Raw genomic sequence first — 15,442 nt, 5'->3', positions numbered from 1 at the left:
TCTTTAGATTTGAAATTTTTTAATTCTTACAATCCCGATTCTCAAAAAAATGTAGTTTGTGTTATTTTTTAAAGATGATATATATTTTATATAATTAATTATATATATATATTTTTTTTTTTTAATTTATATATATACAAACGCTAAATGTAAAGCTATTAAATTGTCAGAGTAGGCTTTGCGAACATTTAATTTTCCTGCATAATGAACAGTCATAATGTACGAATATCTAGATAGGATGTGTGTGATTGACAATGAGTGCGTGTCCATGAATAGCATAGCATGTGCATGCGCACAAGCAAGGCACGCAGAAAAAAACGGCGAACCAATCATTATTCGTTACGTTATACCATTCCCGGAGAAGCTTAAATGTGATAGGCCATCGTGCGGATCATGTGCCATTGCTGAAATTTATATGGAGAAGGCAAAGCTATATATACTATATATATTACGATCGTGTTGTGTAGCAGTATATTTTCCAACAGTTCTATCACAGTATATACTGTGGTTCTATCGTGGTATCATGTTGCAATGGCGGGCTCTATAGAGATACCACTTCGCGATACAGATGAGGTGAATATTCCTATTCTATTGATTATATTGTTAATTTACGAGTATCGTAGTGAGATCCCGATAATAATAAAAATATGTGAATTACATAAAATATGCATTTTTTTCGACAATTGGCAATATCACTATAAACTTAACCTCAACGAAGAGAGTGTTTTCTGATTTGAAGAAAAGAAGAAAACTCATGTATATATTACAAAATTATAATAATTTTGATTCTGAAATGATACTGTTTCAACAATTTGCCAATTGAATTAATCGTTCTTGTGGAATTTTTAGAAAAAATGTGACGGTTTACTTTGACTTTTATCTTACCTTATCTGGATTGTCTTACTCCACATATGTGAATGTGAACATTTTCAAATATTAATTTTCTTTATTTATACTTGTATCTTGTGTGTATCAATGTGTAACTGTAAATTGTGCTCATGATTTTTTTTATACTCGAGATATACAATTAAATATAAAAGTTACTTAATTATTTTTCTTTACTTCCATGTGTGTTATAGTTATACGTAGTTCAAACATTTCTTTAAACAGTAAATATATTTTGAAAAGTAATTTATCAAAGATCTTAATAGTTTTTTTGTTTTTAATTTCACAGGTTATAGAACTTTGTTTAGATCAATTACCAGATGGAGATGAAGTTTTGGGTATTCTGCGGCAAGAACATGCCCAGCTTAATATCTGGGTCAATTTGGCCGTATGTAACGGATAATTTTAATTAAGATAAAGTATGTACAATGATATTTACCTAACGAGTTAATTTTCCTTTTCAGCTTGAGTATTATAAACAACAAAAGATTGAAGATTTTATTAAGATACTTGAATCTTCTCGTATTGATGCAAATATTGACTATCGTGACTATGAAAAAGATCAAATGCGAGCCCTTGACATGCTGGCAGCCTATTATGTCCAGGAAGCCAATAAAGAAAAAAATAAGGATAAAAAAAGAGATCTCTTTACAAAAGCCACGTTATTGTATACAACAGCTGACAAGATCATCATGTATGATCAGGTATATATTGTTTCTGTTTGAATAGCAACATTCGTAAGTTTTTATATTTGCTAATTATTATTATTATTACAGAATCATTTGCTCGGCCGAGCTTATTTCTGTCTGCTTGAAGGTGATAAAATGGAGCAGGCTGATGCACAATTTAATTTTGTGTTAAATCAGTCACCAAATAATATACCTTCTTTACTTGGCAAAGCCTGTATTGCTTTTAACAAAAAGGACTACAGAGGTGCTCTTGCATTTTATAAGAAAGCTCTCAGGACCAATCCACACTGCCCAGCCGCTGTTAGATTGGGAATGGGACATTGTTTTATGAAATTGAACAATCAAGAAAAAGCGCGACTCGCGTTCGAAAGGGCTTTGCAGTTGGATGGACAATGCGTTGGTGCGCTCGTTGGACTTTCAGTTTTGAAACTAAATCAGCAACAGCCTGACAGCATAAGAACTGGTGTGCAGATGTTATCAAAGGCTTACACGATCGATTCGACAAATCCGATGGTATTAAATCACTTGGCAAACCATTTCTTTTTCAAAAAAGATTATAATAAAGTTCAGCATTTAGCGCTACACGCGTTTCACAATACGGAAAATGAAGCCATGCGGGCAGAAAGTTGCTATCAATTAGCCAGAGCATTTCACGTTCAAGTAAGTCATAAAGTATTAGTGCAGTTAAAAATATTTTCGCTATTACATTGTGTTATCGTATAATAATAATTAAAAATATTTCAGGGTGATTACGATCAAGCATTTCAATATTATTATCAGGCGACGCAATTCGCTCCACCTGTATTCGTATTACCGCATTTTGGTTTAGGACAGATGTACGTTTATCGTGGTGATGCCGAGAATGTAAGAACACGCAATATTATATGCTAACTAAAACTGTAATCGTATAAAGATATAACGTGATTATTTATCTAACTACAAAGGCTGCTCAATGCTTCGAGAAAGTTCTGAAAGCACAACCGGGAAATTACGAAACTATGAAGATCCTCGGCTCTCTTTATGCTAACTCGAGTTCGCAATCAAAACGTGACATCGCAAAAAATCATTTGCGAAAAGTAACAGAGCAGTTTCCTGATGATGTCGAAGCTTGGATTGAATTAGCACAAATATTGGAACAAAGTGATTTAAATGCAGCCTTGAATGCTTATGGAACCGCGACTAGAATCTTGAAGGAAAAAGTTCAAGCGGATATCCCCCCAGAAATCTTAAATAACGTAGGAGCGTTACATTACAGGTACATATATATATATATTACATTTGTTTTGTGTGTGTATATATACACATATACATATACATATATATATATATATACACATATTATATTTGTTTTATTAGATAACAAAATATCTATTTTTTATTTTTAGACTCGGTAACTTGGAAGAGGCGAGAAAAAATTTGGAGGAATCTTTGGCACGTTCGAAAGCAGATGCTCTGCATGATTCGGTATATTATAATTCGATAGCAGTGACAACAACGTATAATTTAGCGCGTCTTAATGAGGCATTGTGCATATTCGACCGAGCGGAAAAACTATACAAAGATATTTTGAAGGAGCATCCGAATTATGTTGACTGTTATTTGAGACTCGGTTGCATGGCTAGAGACAAAGGGCAGATATACGAGGCGTCCGATTGGTTTAAGGATGCCCTGAGAATCAATAATGAACATCCAGACGCATGGTCATTGCTGGGCAATCTGCACTTGGCCAAGATGGAATGGGGTCCTGGTCAAAAGAAATTCGAGAGAATTTTGAAAAATCCAACAACAAGCACGGATGCTTATTCTTTGATAGCTCTGGGCAATATCTGGTTGCAGACATTACATCAAAGTGGAAAGGACAAAGAAAGAGAGAAGCGACATCAGGATCGTGCATTAGCCATGTACAAGCAGGTAATAAAACGCAGTGTTATTTAAATAATTAAAATGCTCGTGATTATGATTAATATAATTTGTTAGGTTTTGAGAAATGATCCGAAGAATATCTGGGCTGCGAACGGCATTGGCGCAGTACTTGCGCATAAGGGTTGCGTTAACGAAGCCAGAGATATATTTGCTCAAGTGCGCGAAGCAACGGCAGAATTTTGTGATGTTTGGCTGAACATTGCACATATTTATGTGGAACAGAAGCAGTTTGTCAGCGCTATTCAAATGGTAAATAATAATAGTTGATACGAAAAATATTTGATTAATTTCGATATAATTAATTTAACATATTTTATATATTGCAGTACGAAAATTGCTTGCGCAAATTCTATAGATATCACCATGTTGAAGTCTTGCAATATCTTGGAAGAGCTTATTTCAAAGCTGGCAAACTAAAAGAAGCGAAGTTGACATTATTAAAAGTAATTAGCTGTATATGAACTCTTCTGATATTAATTTTCATTTCAATATTTAATACGAATTTATCAATATATTTTTAGGCACGTCGAGTAGCTCCGCAAGATACCGTCTTATTATATAACATTGCCCTTGTACTCCAACGGTTAGCCACGCAAATTCTTAAAGATGAAAAATCAACTTTGACCACTGTACTTCAAGCAGTTCATGAACTAGGTCTTTCGCATAAATATTTCCAGTATTTATCAGCGCATGGCGACAGAATGGAGCAATTAGCTGAGGGTGAAGCTAGGAGATGCCAAGATTTATTATCACAAGCGCAGTATCACGTCGCTAGAGCTAGAAGATTAGACGAGGAAGAGAAAATGTTGAGGCGAAAGCAAGAAGAAGAAAGGTACGTCGTTTTCTTTGAAAAAATTGTTTCTTTTTTTATTATTATTCACTAATTCCTCTTAAATTCACAGACAAGCTTTCAAAATGCGTCAAACGGAAGAACAACGTAAACTGGAAGAGATGCGTCGTCAGAAAGAAGAAGAAATGTTACAAAAGCGACAAGAATATGTGGAGAAAACTAAGAACGCTCTGGTATTCGGAGAGATGCCATCGGAGAAGCCTGGAAGAAAGGGTAAAAGAGTTCGAACTGATCAATATATCAGTGACAGCGGAGGATCTGACAGAGACGAAAGCAGAGAGGAAGCGCCGAAAGAAAGAAGACGTAAGAGGAAACCCAGCAGTGAAATGAAAGAAAGGAAGAGCAGAGGTAAAGGCAAACGTAGGAAGGAAGCCAGAAGTGGCGATAGCGGTAAAAAATCAATTTTTATTTTTCTTTACAACGTATCCTGAGGAATCTTTTATTTTATAATTATCGAGTTTGATACTTCTCAACAATATCTTTGATCAAACGTTTATTTTGTAGGATCGGAAAGCGATCAACCGAAACGTAAGCGTGGCAAGAGGAATACTAGGACTAGGAAAGAAAAATCTACGCGTAGGGGCCCGGTCGAGACTTTCAAGGGTAAAATTAAATCAAAGGAAACTATCTCGACGAGCGAATCGGATAGTGATACCGGTGGACTCAAGATCGCCAGCGGGTAAATACATTCGATGATATATTATCTTAATATGACAATTGTCTTTAATTTTATAACTTTCAATAAATCGAAGGATTAAGAATTTTAAAGATTTCCCCTAGGAATCTCATGCGCGATATTTACATTTCGTGTTTCTAAATTATTTTAGGAATATAGTATTAAGTAATTAGAACTTTTTTAAAACATTAATAATTTAGTTTTCAATATTAATAAAATCCAAATTAGTTATATAATCATGTTAAGATTTGGATAATTTTTATGGTTAACAGTGGCGAAAGTGGCAACGAGAATCAACCACATGGCAGCAGACGAATTGCATCTGATTCGGAAAATTCTCGCGCTTCTCGATCACGGTCACGTTCAAGGTCGAAATCTGGAAGTCGCTCGAGAAGCTGCTCGCGTTCACGTTCACGTTCGCGTTCGCGTTCGCGTTCCGCTTCTCGTTCGCGATCACGGTCGCGCTCTCGATCTCGATCCGCCTCTGGATCCAAGTCCAGAAGCGTTTCGAGATCAAGAAGCCGCTCAGCATCCGGGTCAAGATCAGGCTCGGCCAAAAGCAGGTCAAGATCGAGGTCGGGCTCGCGTAAAAGCGGCTCACGATCAAGGTCTAACAGCGGCTCGCGGAGAAGCGGATCGAAAACAAGATCAAGGTCAAGTTCAAGAAAAAGCGATTCCAGGTCGAGGTCGCCAACGGGTTCAAGGAAAGGCATGTCGCGTTCAAGGTCCAGATCTAAAAGCGGCTCTCGTTCGGGCTCGGAGGAACGTCGATCGAGAAGCAAGAGTCGATCGCGATCTAAATCGAAGTCTGTCTCGAGATCTAAATCAAGATCGAGAAGTGGCAGCAAATCGCAATCACGATCCCGATCGCGTTCCAGATCAAAGAGCGGTTCTCGAAGTCGGAGTCCGAGTGGATCGGCGCGGTAAGTGTTCTTTTTATATAACATTATTAATAAATCTATATATTACGTTTTTAATACTCCAGAATCTCTGACATATTATTTCTTTCCGTAGTTCTGCGTCCCCGGTGTCTAGAAAGTCAGTATCGGGTAGCGGTGGTAGCGATAGCGAATAAACTGGCCGCTCTTGCAGCTGTAGCTATCATGATGAAGAAAAGAAAAAGAATATACGCGTGTATATACACACACATTTTTGAAGATTACTTTATAAAGTTCTTTCATTACAAAGTTGCACAAAATATGGTTCACAACTCCTGCTGGATTTATTTTTCTTGATTCTGTAATTTTTAAGAAGTATCCTGACATAGACGATTTCGTTTCTTTTTATGTTTTTTTTATTATAAAATCAATAAATTATTGCCAAATAATCAAATGCTTATTTTTTTATACGCGTATTTTTCTTTTCTTGAATCTGATATATTATTTTCGGCTACTGCTTGCCATTTTGTCCCAATTGGTAAGATATATTATTAACTAAAAAAATATATATAGTATATAGTATTGGAAAATACTTCCAAATATTTCCAAGTTAATTGCGATTCTCGCGCAATTTATTAAATATACATTATCTACGCATACATTATCTACACATTATTATATGCAGACTTTTATTTCGGCTTCCTTTATATTATGTATTAATTATAAACAAATAATTTTTTTCGTTCATTTTTCTCCTATTTTTAATAATAATAATAAAAAGTAACATAGTATTTTTTTTGCGTTTTATAGTATTTTATACTGCGCCGCAGCGGAAAAAATATAGGAGAAATATAAAATAAAAGATTATATAGAAAAATGTTCTGTGTCGAAATAAATTGTTTTATATTATAATATCCGCAATGCTAATAAAAAAAGTCAATAAAATCGCACTTTACATTACTTTTTTCTCTTGAATGAATAGAAAAGTTTTATTTCTTTCAACCTGCTCACTTTTATTTCACGAAATAACTAACGATACTCGCACGAATTGTTAAATTGTATAGTCGATATATCCGTTTGGTCAGACAGTTGGCGCTGCCACGTTCGAACGTACACGTAGGTATGCAAATATGATTATACGACTGCTGTTGGGTGTAGGGAGCAGTACACATATCGATCTTACAAGCGATGTAAAATCAATTATTAATATCCATTCGTGAAGTGAGTGACATACGGCATTTTACGTACATTTGTCCAATGACAATCCTATTTCCTTGGCACTTGGCTCTAATTTTTTGACCTTTATTTATACAACATTTGCTTTGCTTTGCCATCGTATATCTATATCAATCCCTTTGTATTTTCTCATAAATTCCATTTAATAAGCAACGATCTAATGTGCTGATGTGAGATGCTATTTCCTTAAGGAGAAATACCGTAATTTCATATATAATTACATTCACGTATAATTATATAATAAGAAAGACCGAGCGAAATCTCTCTATATATTGTATTATTACATCGCGAGATATATAATGAATTAATTAAAAGAAATGAATAAATCATAAATAACACGTTTGTAGAAAACTCTTCAGCGATGTTTGATGCATATGTTAATGTTTAAATTGAGGTGTAAACGGGATATTTAGGTGGAAAAGCAGAGTCGCGTCTCTGTGCAATAGTTCCACGTGGAAAAGCACACCACGTGGTAATTTCATTATGAATGTTACACGAATATGGTCTTTGTAGAAAACGGATTAACTGGTTTCGGCGCATCAGTGCTCGCACATAATTATAATTTAATTGTAATCGCATTTCCGTATTCTCCAGTCCGTTTCTGTTGTCCGCGCGTTTAATCACCTTAACGTATTTTAATTAATGAGCGTACTCGATGAAATTGCAACATCGTTTCTATTATCGAGACGTTCGTTCTCCCCTCGATTTTCTCTCATGAATATGTCTCTCATAAACGATTCACCCTATCCATCGTGTTACCCCTGTTATCGCCCGTCTTTAACTCTAACGTGTACTCGATCGAACTTTATCATAGAAGGCAGCCTAGTTCCATCGCATTTATAGTCTGCGATAACTTCCTGTCAGGTGCAGGTAATATTATACACGTCTTCTGACATATTCTTGACAATATACCTGTCACTCCTTAAGATAACGTATAAATAAGACAATCCTAATATATTTTTCATTATTATTTAGTGATAAATTAAAATTTTTGATCGGTAATATGATGCAAATTTCAGAGGCCATATATGGCAACTAATAACATTTACATATACGCGCATATAGAGATTAAAAAAAAAAAACGATTTGATATATATTATATCTATCCATAAAAAACTAAGACTCATCATCATTTCTATTCGTTTTGTTTGTTACAAAACTTTTTCTATATAAGGATCCGAATTTTATTCGGATATTTTTATATTTTTTCCCAAGCTTTACTTTATCGGTCCGGTTATTTTGTCCAACTGTCCAGGATTTTATTTCTTTATTTCTAAACGAAGTTTTTTTTCACGATAGCTATGTTCCATATTTAATCTCAATAATATCCAAAGTTCGATAAATCTAGATACCACACGTGGAAAGCAAGATTCCATCCCATATACATACATAATGACGCTATCAGCTGCTGCATACGGAAGAGCGAATGCTTTGAATTTCCCATGCGTAATTTTCGGCCCGTCTGTCATTGATAATTGTTGGCAAATTACGGATTAAATTCAGCAAATTTGATTGGCTGCATTTTACTTATTAACATTAAATTATTATTTGTGTAATTACTTGCTTTTAGATATTAGCGTAAGAAAAGTCTCAATTTTTGTATACTGAAAAAAAAATTTGTTAACTTGACTAAACCTTTCAACTAAATTACTATTTTATTAATTGAACATATATTAATATTTAAGTCAAATATACGTTTTGTTAGATTTAATATATGCTATATTTAATTTAAATATTTCTATATGTTCAATTAATAAAATAATATTTAGTTGAAAGGTTTAGTCAAGTTAACAAATTTTTTTTTCAGTGATATTTTTATTCGTTGGGAGATTTGTATAAGCATTTATATAAAGCATTTATATAAAGCAATGACATTTATATAAAGCATTCTATCACAACGATATATATATACATACATGTGTGTGTGTGTGTATATATATTCTCTATCAAACAAATATTTTTTCCACGAACTTTTATTATATCTCAATTACATGAGATCCCATAAAGATCCTATGATAATAATTGGGAAATGAGTAGATTTGGACTTCCAGAGATAGCGTGCGCCAGAATCTCCGTCCCTTATCGTTACGACCGCTAAAGTTCGCAAGCACAATCTTCGTTGAAGTATACGTGTACTCTATACATCTAGAGGGAAATCTTCAGTTTGATATACAAGAGGATCCAGGTCGGCGAAGAGGATGGAGATATTAGGGAAAGAGGGTGCGAGTCCGAGCCCTATACTACGCCGGGTATACTGAAAGCTCCAAATATTTACCATTTCGATCTACCGGCGCGTAGATTTATTTTCTCGCTTCTATCTGCGTCCGTTCTCTTTTTCTACCATTTGCCAATCCAGCTGAATTGGTCCCGACTTACTTCAACGCTTTTGTTGTTTCAGTTTATTCTGCTTTTTTTCCCGTCCTTTCCGGCCCTTCTAATTAAGTTAATTTGACGCTGCTGCGCGAAACAAGATATCACTTTGCCAAAAGTTGTTGGTTAAAGTTAGTTATTAGTTCTGCTCCAATTAATTGTGTGTTTAATTGGTGTCTATCTCGTTGAATTGAAATAAATCACCAAAACAAAAATCGCAAGGAATTTTAAGAAAAGTATACGATACGTGAATAAGTATACAATGTGTGTAATCTTGCTTTTGCTGTTCTAGTATATTTTTTCGAATTAAACAGTTAATTTTTTTATACATAAAATAAGTAAGTTAATCTAAACGGAAATTATAGAGCTGCATTTTCAGCTTTAACAATCTTTATTTCTTGCAGTGATTACATATACGAAATTTCACGAAACTAATCATTGAAATAAGTGAACTGCCCTAACTTTACTCCTTGGTACTGACTGGAGTTTAATTAGTTCTACAACTTAGTACTGCGGAATTATGCATAGCCATAGATATGTCAAAGCCAATTTGTGCCGCGTGCGTTTAGTTTAAAATTATTTCTAAATTTATTGTGAACTTCTTAATTCTTCTTAATTCTTTTTAATTCTTTTTTGTTTTCTGTTGCGATATATTCTCTTTTATTTATATTTTTATTTAATATTAGAATTTAATATATTTACAAACGCAATTTTGCTAAATTTTTAGATTTCTATAATTTCTTAAATTGTTTTCAGATCTCTAAAATATATTAATTTATTAATTATAATTCGATTAAAAAATCCGTAAAGAAACCTCTGCTGTTTAAAAACTGAGAAGCAATAAAAGTAAGAGAGTATATCTTCATTTCTTAATTTATATAATCATTGAAAACGTGCTCTCTCTTTTGCATTCACTATTATATTATTATATTAAAACCGAAGAAGACTCGAGAGTATTCGAGAAATAAAATCTTTCTTACAAGAAACGATTTTCATAATTCGTTTGAGTTATCTTGTCTCATCGAGCGAAAGAAAATACACGCGATTACATTTGAAGAAATCTAGCCTTTGAATCGAATTTCCGCTTCTCCGGAAATTTAATTTTCGCAAATGCAAGATTGCGTAAAAGAGGGCAATCAAATAAAATTGCTTTAATAAAGGTTAATGATTGTTGATTAATGACTTGGGATGCAGGTCGGCTCGCCTTTTGGGACAGCAAAAATCGCGGACGTTATTGCAAACGTTATTGCGAGTGCCAGTACTCGAGATTCTCGAGCATTTTCGTTTGAATTGCTTCAACGAGATTAATTGTCGACGTTATCCATCGTTTATGCTACTCGTCATGTCGAACGCTCATTACGTCGAGGGTTATGAATTGTTATCGCGTCGTTGTTACGGTATGGTTATCGAATTATTGCCTTTCGTCGATTAAGGAAATAACACTTAGGTCTAGGGCTTTTTGAAACATTAAGAGCAAAAATCAATATATCAATTAACTACAATGAAATTAATTTGGCAATTCGTTGTAATAAGCAATAATAAATAGAGATATTTCCAATAAATTGACTTGGTACTTTGAGAAAGATTAAAAAGAAGATCGATGCATTTCTATAGTGCGTATTATGCGTGCGTGGCGTATATAAATATCTTAGTAATTGTTTTTTATTTATTGTCTCAACATTAACAAACGAATGACAAAAGATCGAGAGTAAATCAATCCCTTTCTAAATAAGGCATGTTAAGTCAATTCTCACAAATATTGTTGCCTCTTCTCCGCGATGCTGATTGCTGCCTCGATTTTCGCGTTGTGCGTTATATTCGTAGCATCGAGAGACTGTCATCGCGAGGGTTAGCAGTTTGACAATTTGTTCAAAATAAAATTAAATACAATAATATAATGTTTTAAATAATATTTTATAAAACTTTAAACTCGATTAATATTTTTGAGTTATCAGCTGATTTCTGTCAAAAAATATTAATCGCGCATACAATATATTTACAACATATTACTATTTTAATTTTTTACCATGTTATTATTTTAAAATTTAATTAGCAAATTAACGCTTTATTAATATTTTTTGACAGAAATCAGCTGATAACTATCAAAGTTATCATTAAATATTAATTGAGTTTAAAGTATATTATAACATATTATTTTATTTTATTTTGAACAAATTGTTAAACTACTAACCCTCGCGATGACAGTCTCTCGATACTACGAATATAACCCATAATGCGAATCGAAACAGTTAATCAGCATCGGAAAAGATGCAACAATACTTGCAAGAATCGACTTAACGTGCCTTTTTTAGAAAAGGATGTTATAATATTTTTAATTCGATTAATATTTTTGACAATTATCAGAGCTGATTTTTGTCAGAAAATATTAATCGCAGATAAGATATTATAACATATTATGTTTAAAACATATGTTACTATTTTAATATTTTCAACATATTATATATACCCCCATTACCGCTTTAGAAATATTATAAAATAAATAATTTCTCACTCACCGATACGTGCAGTAGCGGAGTTGTAGTACACAGCACATTGATCTGAAAACAAAAAATTCAAATTATGCAATATGTATATACATATGTGTGTGTCGAATATCTCATAAACAATGCAGTTTAGAAAAAATGTTTTATTTTACATACCTCATAGTTGCCCCGATGTCGCTCGATGCCTCCCTGGGCCTCCTCCTCCTCTCTGGTCCATGGTAGCACTCACGACACTCGCGAAAATACGAATAATTACGATTGCCCGACACTTTACACGGCACTCCCGACGCGCGAAACTTTACACGGCACTCCCGACACGACGCGAGAATCGCACTGTGTATCGCAATGCTATCTGTAACAAATAAAATACATACATATATATATATATATATATATATTAGAATAAACTTATTATTTCGCATTATAACATACACAATATAAATATGTAAGCTAGAATTAACGATAGATATATCCACGGATCGTAACACATTCGCGCGCGCGAAAACAGATTAAGTTGGGTTATGTTGGCAAGAAATTTTGCATCGAATTTTTCGCGAAATATGCGTTTCGAACAATTACGACTACATATTAACGTTGAAATTATGATATGCGATTGATAAATATTACAATACAAAGGTTAGAAATCGTTTCTAACGATTATGCTTACTAATTAATCACAGCGGGACGCAGCTCCAACTGCCTGATACTCGCGGCGTTTCGGTAATGGCCGCGGCTACAAACATCGGCAACTTCACTCTAATAACGCGCGCGCGATACTATATACATGACTTAATATTAATAATTAATTAAAACTCGAAGGAGATTCGTTCGAAAAGATATAGCTTTAGAAAGAAAAAATATTAATCGAGAATAAGATATTATAACATATTATTTACAACGTATTACTATTTTATAACTTTTACCATATTATTATTTTAAAATTTAATTAGCAAATTATAACATATACAATATAAATAGGTAAGCTAGAATATTTAATTAGCAAATTTTATTAATATTTTTTGACAGAAAAATCAGCTGATCAAGAGACATTGAGAGAGAGAATGTCTCTTTCTCCACAATAATATTTTCTCTCTCGTATTCATAGAAATGTTTTCGAGATGTCTTGTGTATTTGAAACTTGATTATTGTAAAAAATAATTAATTTGTTATATAATTAATTTGTTGTATAATAATTAATTTGGATAATTTGTCAGTGTATCTACCGAGCAATCGCAACGTCTGATTAATGTCTTATATTACTACTGAAAAAAAATTAATTGAAGCTCTACATGACATATATGATTAAAGCGTCAGCTGATTAAAGTGTTAATTTACTAATTAATTTTTAAAATAATGTTATAAAAATTAAAATAATATAATATGTATTAAATAATAGGTTATATAATACTTTAAACTCGATTAATATTTTTGACAGTTATCAGCTGATTTCTGTCAAAAAATATTAATCGATAATAAGATATTATAACATATTATTTACAACATATTACTATTTTAATTTTTTAACATATTATTATTTTAAAATTTAATTAGCAAATTAACGCTCTAATCAGCTAATTTCTGTGAAAAAAATTAATCGAGTTTAAACAAACTTTATATTATTTTTTTTTAAATATCATGTTTTTTAACATAAAACCGAAGAATAGAACAACACAAACGCGCGTAGCGCGCGTTTGTGTTGTTCTAGTTTGGTAAAATCATGAGGTGATGTCAACGATATGTTTATACTTTTATGAATAATATCGAGGTAGGTAGGATTTTGTAAATACAAGGCGGTACAAGCACACGTGTGTTTTAGCGCAGTTCGTAAACTTTATTGTCAAATCCGTAAGAGGCACGGATCTTCAGGGTGTCGAAACTTTAGTTTTACGAGTCGTGATATGGATCTACATTAAAGATTCCTAATCGGAAACGATCGCGGTCTGGTTACCTTTATTTCACCGAGAGAGAGAGAGAGAGAGAGAGAGAGAGAGAGAGAAAGAGAGAGTTTTGCGTCAGGATCTTTTATCGCAACGTATTCGAGACGATAAAACCATGTTGCAGCAGTAAAAACGCAACTAAACAATTGCTCTTCAAGATACATAATCGATAATTGGAAAGTATGCTAGTACTACGACGCTATCAGAGCTTGCACGATATCGTATAAAATTGATAGCGAATAAAATGCCGTTTATGTAAGAAATTTAAGACTTCACGATAAAATTTATACAGCTAATATAAAATTATTTTGTTTAATAATTCTTATTAATTGTTGAATATTGTAGACTAATGTTTAATTATTGTCATCGAATCACATTCAGTTGTCAAATCATAAATGACTTCAACATTAAGTAACTTTGTATTTTAATTTTACTAAGTAATTTTGGACATATTATCTAAATGCAAATTTTATTTAATAAAATTTACTGTACTATACGCTGTAATCGCTCATTTACATAAAGACGTAGTACCTTCGAGCTTTTAAGGTCGATGACTTTGATTAAAGAGACGTTCTCGAAAATCTCCCAGCGGCCGTATATTTTGCTGATGTTCGCGGAATAAAAGGGAAAGTTGATCTCAGGGTTTTCGAGGATGGCCATCGTTACGTCTTCATCAGATAAAATCTAGGGTTACCACAAACACTCAACCCTACTCCCTTCTCTTTCCAAGAAGAAAGGTGAGAGGAAGGGAGAGGTAGAGGTTTCGTCACCAGGATGGTGTTTTTCTTTTTTTTTCTTTTCTCATTCCGCTCATCGAAATTGTTCGTCGAGCTTTCATCATGACCCAATTTGACAATGTTCACCTTATCGTTTGGCAACGACCGACGACTGGCCAGTCAATCCGAAATGTAATCCCGCATTATCCGTCAGAAAAGCAAATAAAAATGCGACGCAGAAAATGTCCAGAAGCTTCTTCATTGCGACGCGATAAAATTCTGACTAAATTGAAACGAAGTTGCATTGTGCGAATCTCTATGAAGACGCTTGACATCGCGGTCGAATAAAGGAAATTTATCGCGATAGAATCCGAATTAAATCGAGCTGAGAATATTTATTCTTGTTACACGACAGATTATAAAAAATACATAAAATATAACAAATATAAAAAAATATATAGGTAATAGATTTTTTTCAAAGAAAAGAGTAAAGCTAATAATAGAAGATTCTATATAGAATGCACACGTATACACAAATACACGTTTAGTATGCGAATCAAGAAACAGAACGAAAATGATATTACTGCGGTACTCCTGCTCTCTCGTTGCAGTTGGCATTCGAATGAAAATCTGGCGTATCAATGTCGCATGTCTTTAGAAGGTGCCAATTTTCCGCTTTTTCGTTTGGGAGCAGCAATTTTTGCTAACTGCAATCTTTTATAATGCGGCGGTTGCTGTAATCTTCCCCCCCCCCCCCACCCTTTTTTCCGTATGAGAT

General features: G+C 33.4%; 1 protein-coding gene and 1 long non-coding RNA gene across 4 annotated transcripts in view; one reads left to right on the top strand and one right to left on the bottom strand.

Moving 5' to 3' along the window:
• Nucleotides 1-15,442, bottom strand: part of LOC145940353 (uncharacterized) — a 126,876-nt gene that overhangs the window by 10,394 nt on the left and 101,040 nt on the right. For both annotated transcript variants that reach the window (XR_014426000.1, XR_014426001.1), the window contains exons 7-8: nt 12,168-12,363; nt 12,024-12,065 (exon numbers count right to left, since the gene is read on the bottom strand). This is a non-coding gene — a long non-coding RNA (uncharacterized LOC145940353). The remainder of the gene's footprint in view (nt 1-12,023; nt 12,066-12,167; nt 12,364-15,442) is intronic.
• On the top strand, nt 460-6,233 carry Ctr9 (RNA polymerase-associated protein Ctr9). 2 transcript variants are annotated; one of them, XM_083045936.1, is made up of 14 exons: nt 460-573; nt 1,175-1,273; nt 1,350-1,589; nt 1,662-2,234; nt 2,319-2,438; nt 2,519-2,829; nt 2,960-3,485; nt 3,552-3,746; nt 3,824-3,940; nt 4,019-4,329; nt 4,400-4,695; nt 4,852-5,026; nt 5,296-5,946; nt 6,038-6,233. In XM_083045936.1, exons 1-14 carry the CDS (start codon nt 532-534, stop codon nt 6,096-6,098), a joined length of 3,717 nt encoding a protein of 1,238 aa, XP_082902062.1. In that variant the 5' UTR covers nt 460-531; the 3' UTR covers nt 6,099-6,233. The 2 variants fall into 2 exon arrangements, with proteins under 2 accessions (XP_082902062.1, XP_082902061.1); XM_083045935.1 differs by having other exon boundaries at nt 4,400-4,737.

This window comes from Prenolepis imparis, unplaced genomic scaffold (assembly GCF_030444845.1).
Source record: "Prenolepis imparis isolate NDT839.2.m4 unplaced genomic scaffold, iyPreImpa1.0 SCAF_9, whole genome shotgun sequence".
In the NCBI taxonomy this organism is placed as follows: Eukaryota; Metazoa; Arthropoda; class Insecta; order Hymenoptera; family Formicidae; genus Prenolepis; species Prenolepis imparis.
The sequence above is the reverse complement of the archived record's forward strand: the minus strand, read 5'-3'. Positions and strand labels throughout refer to the sequence as shown.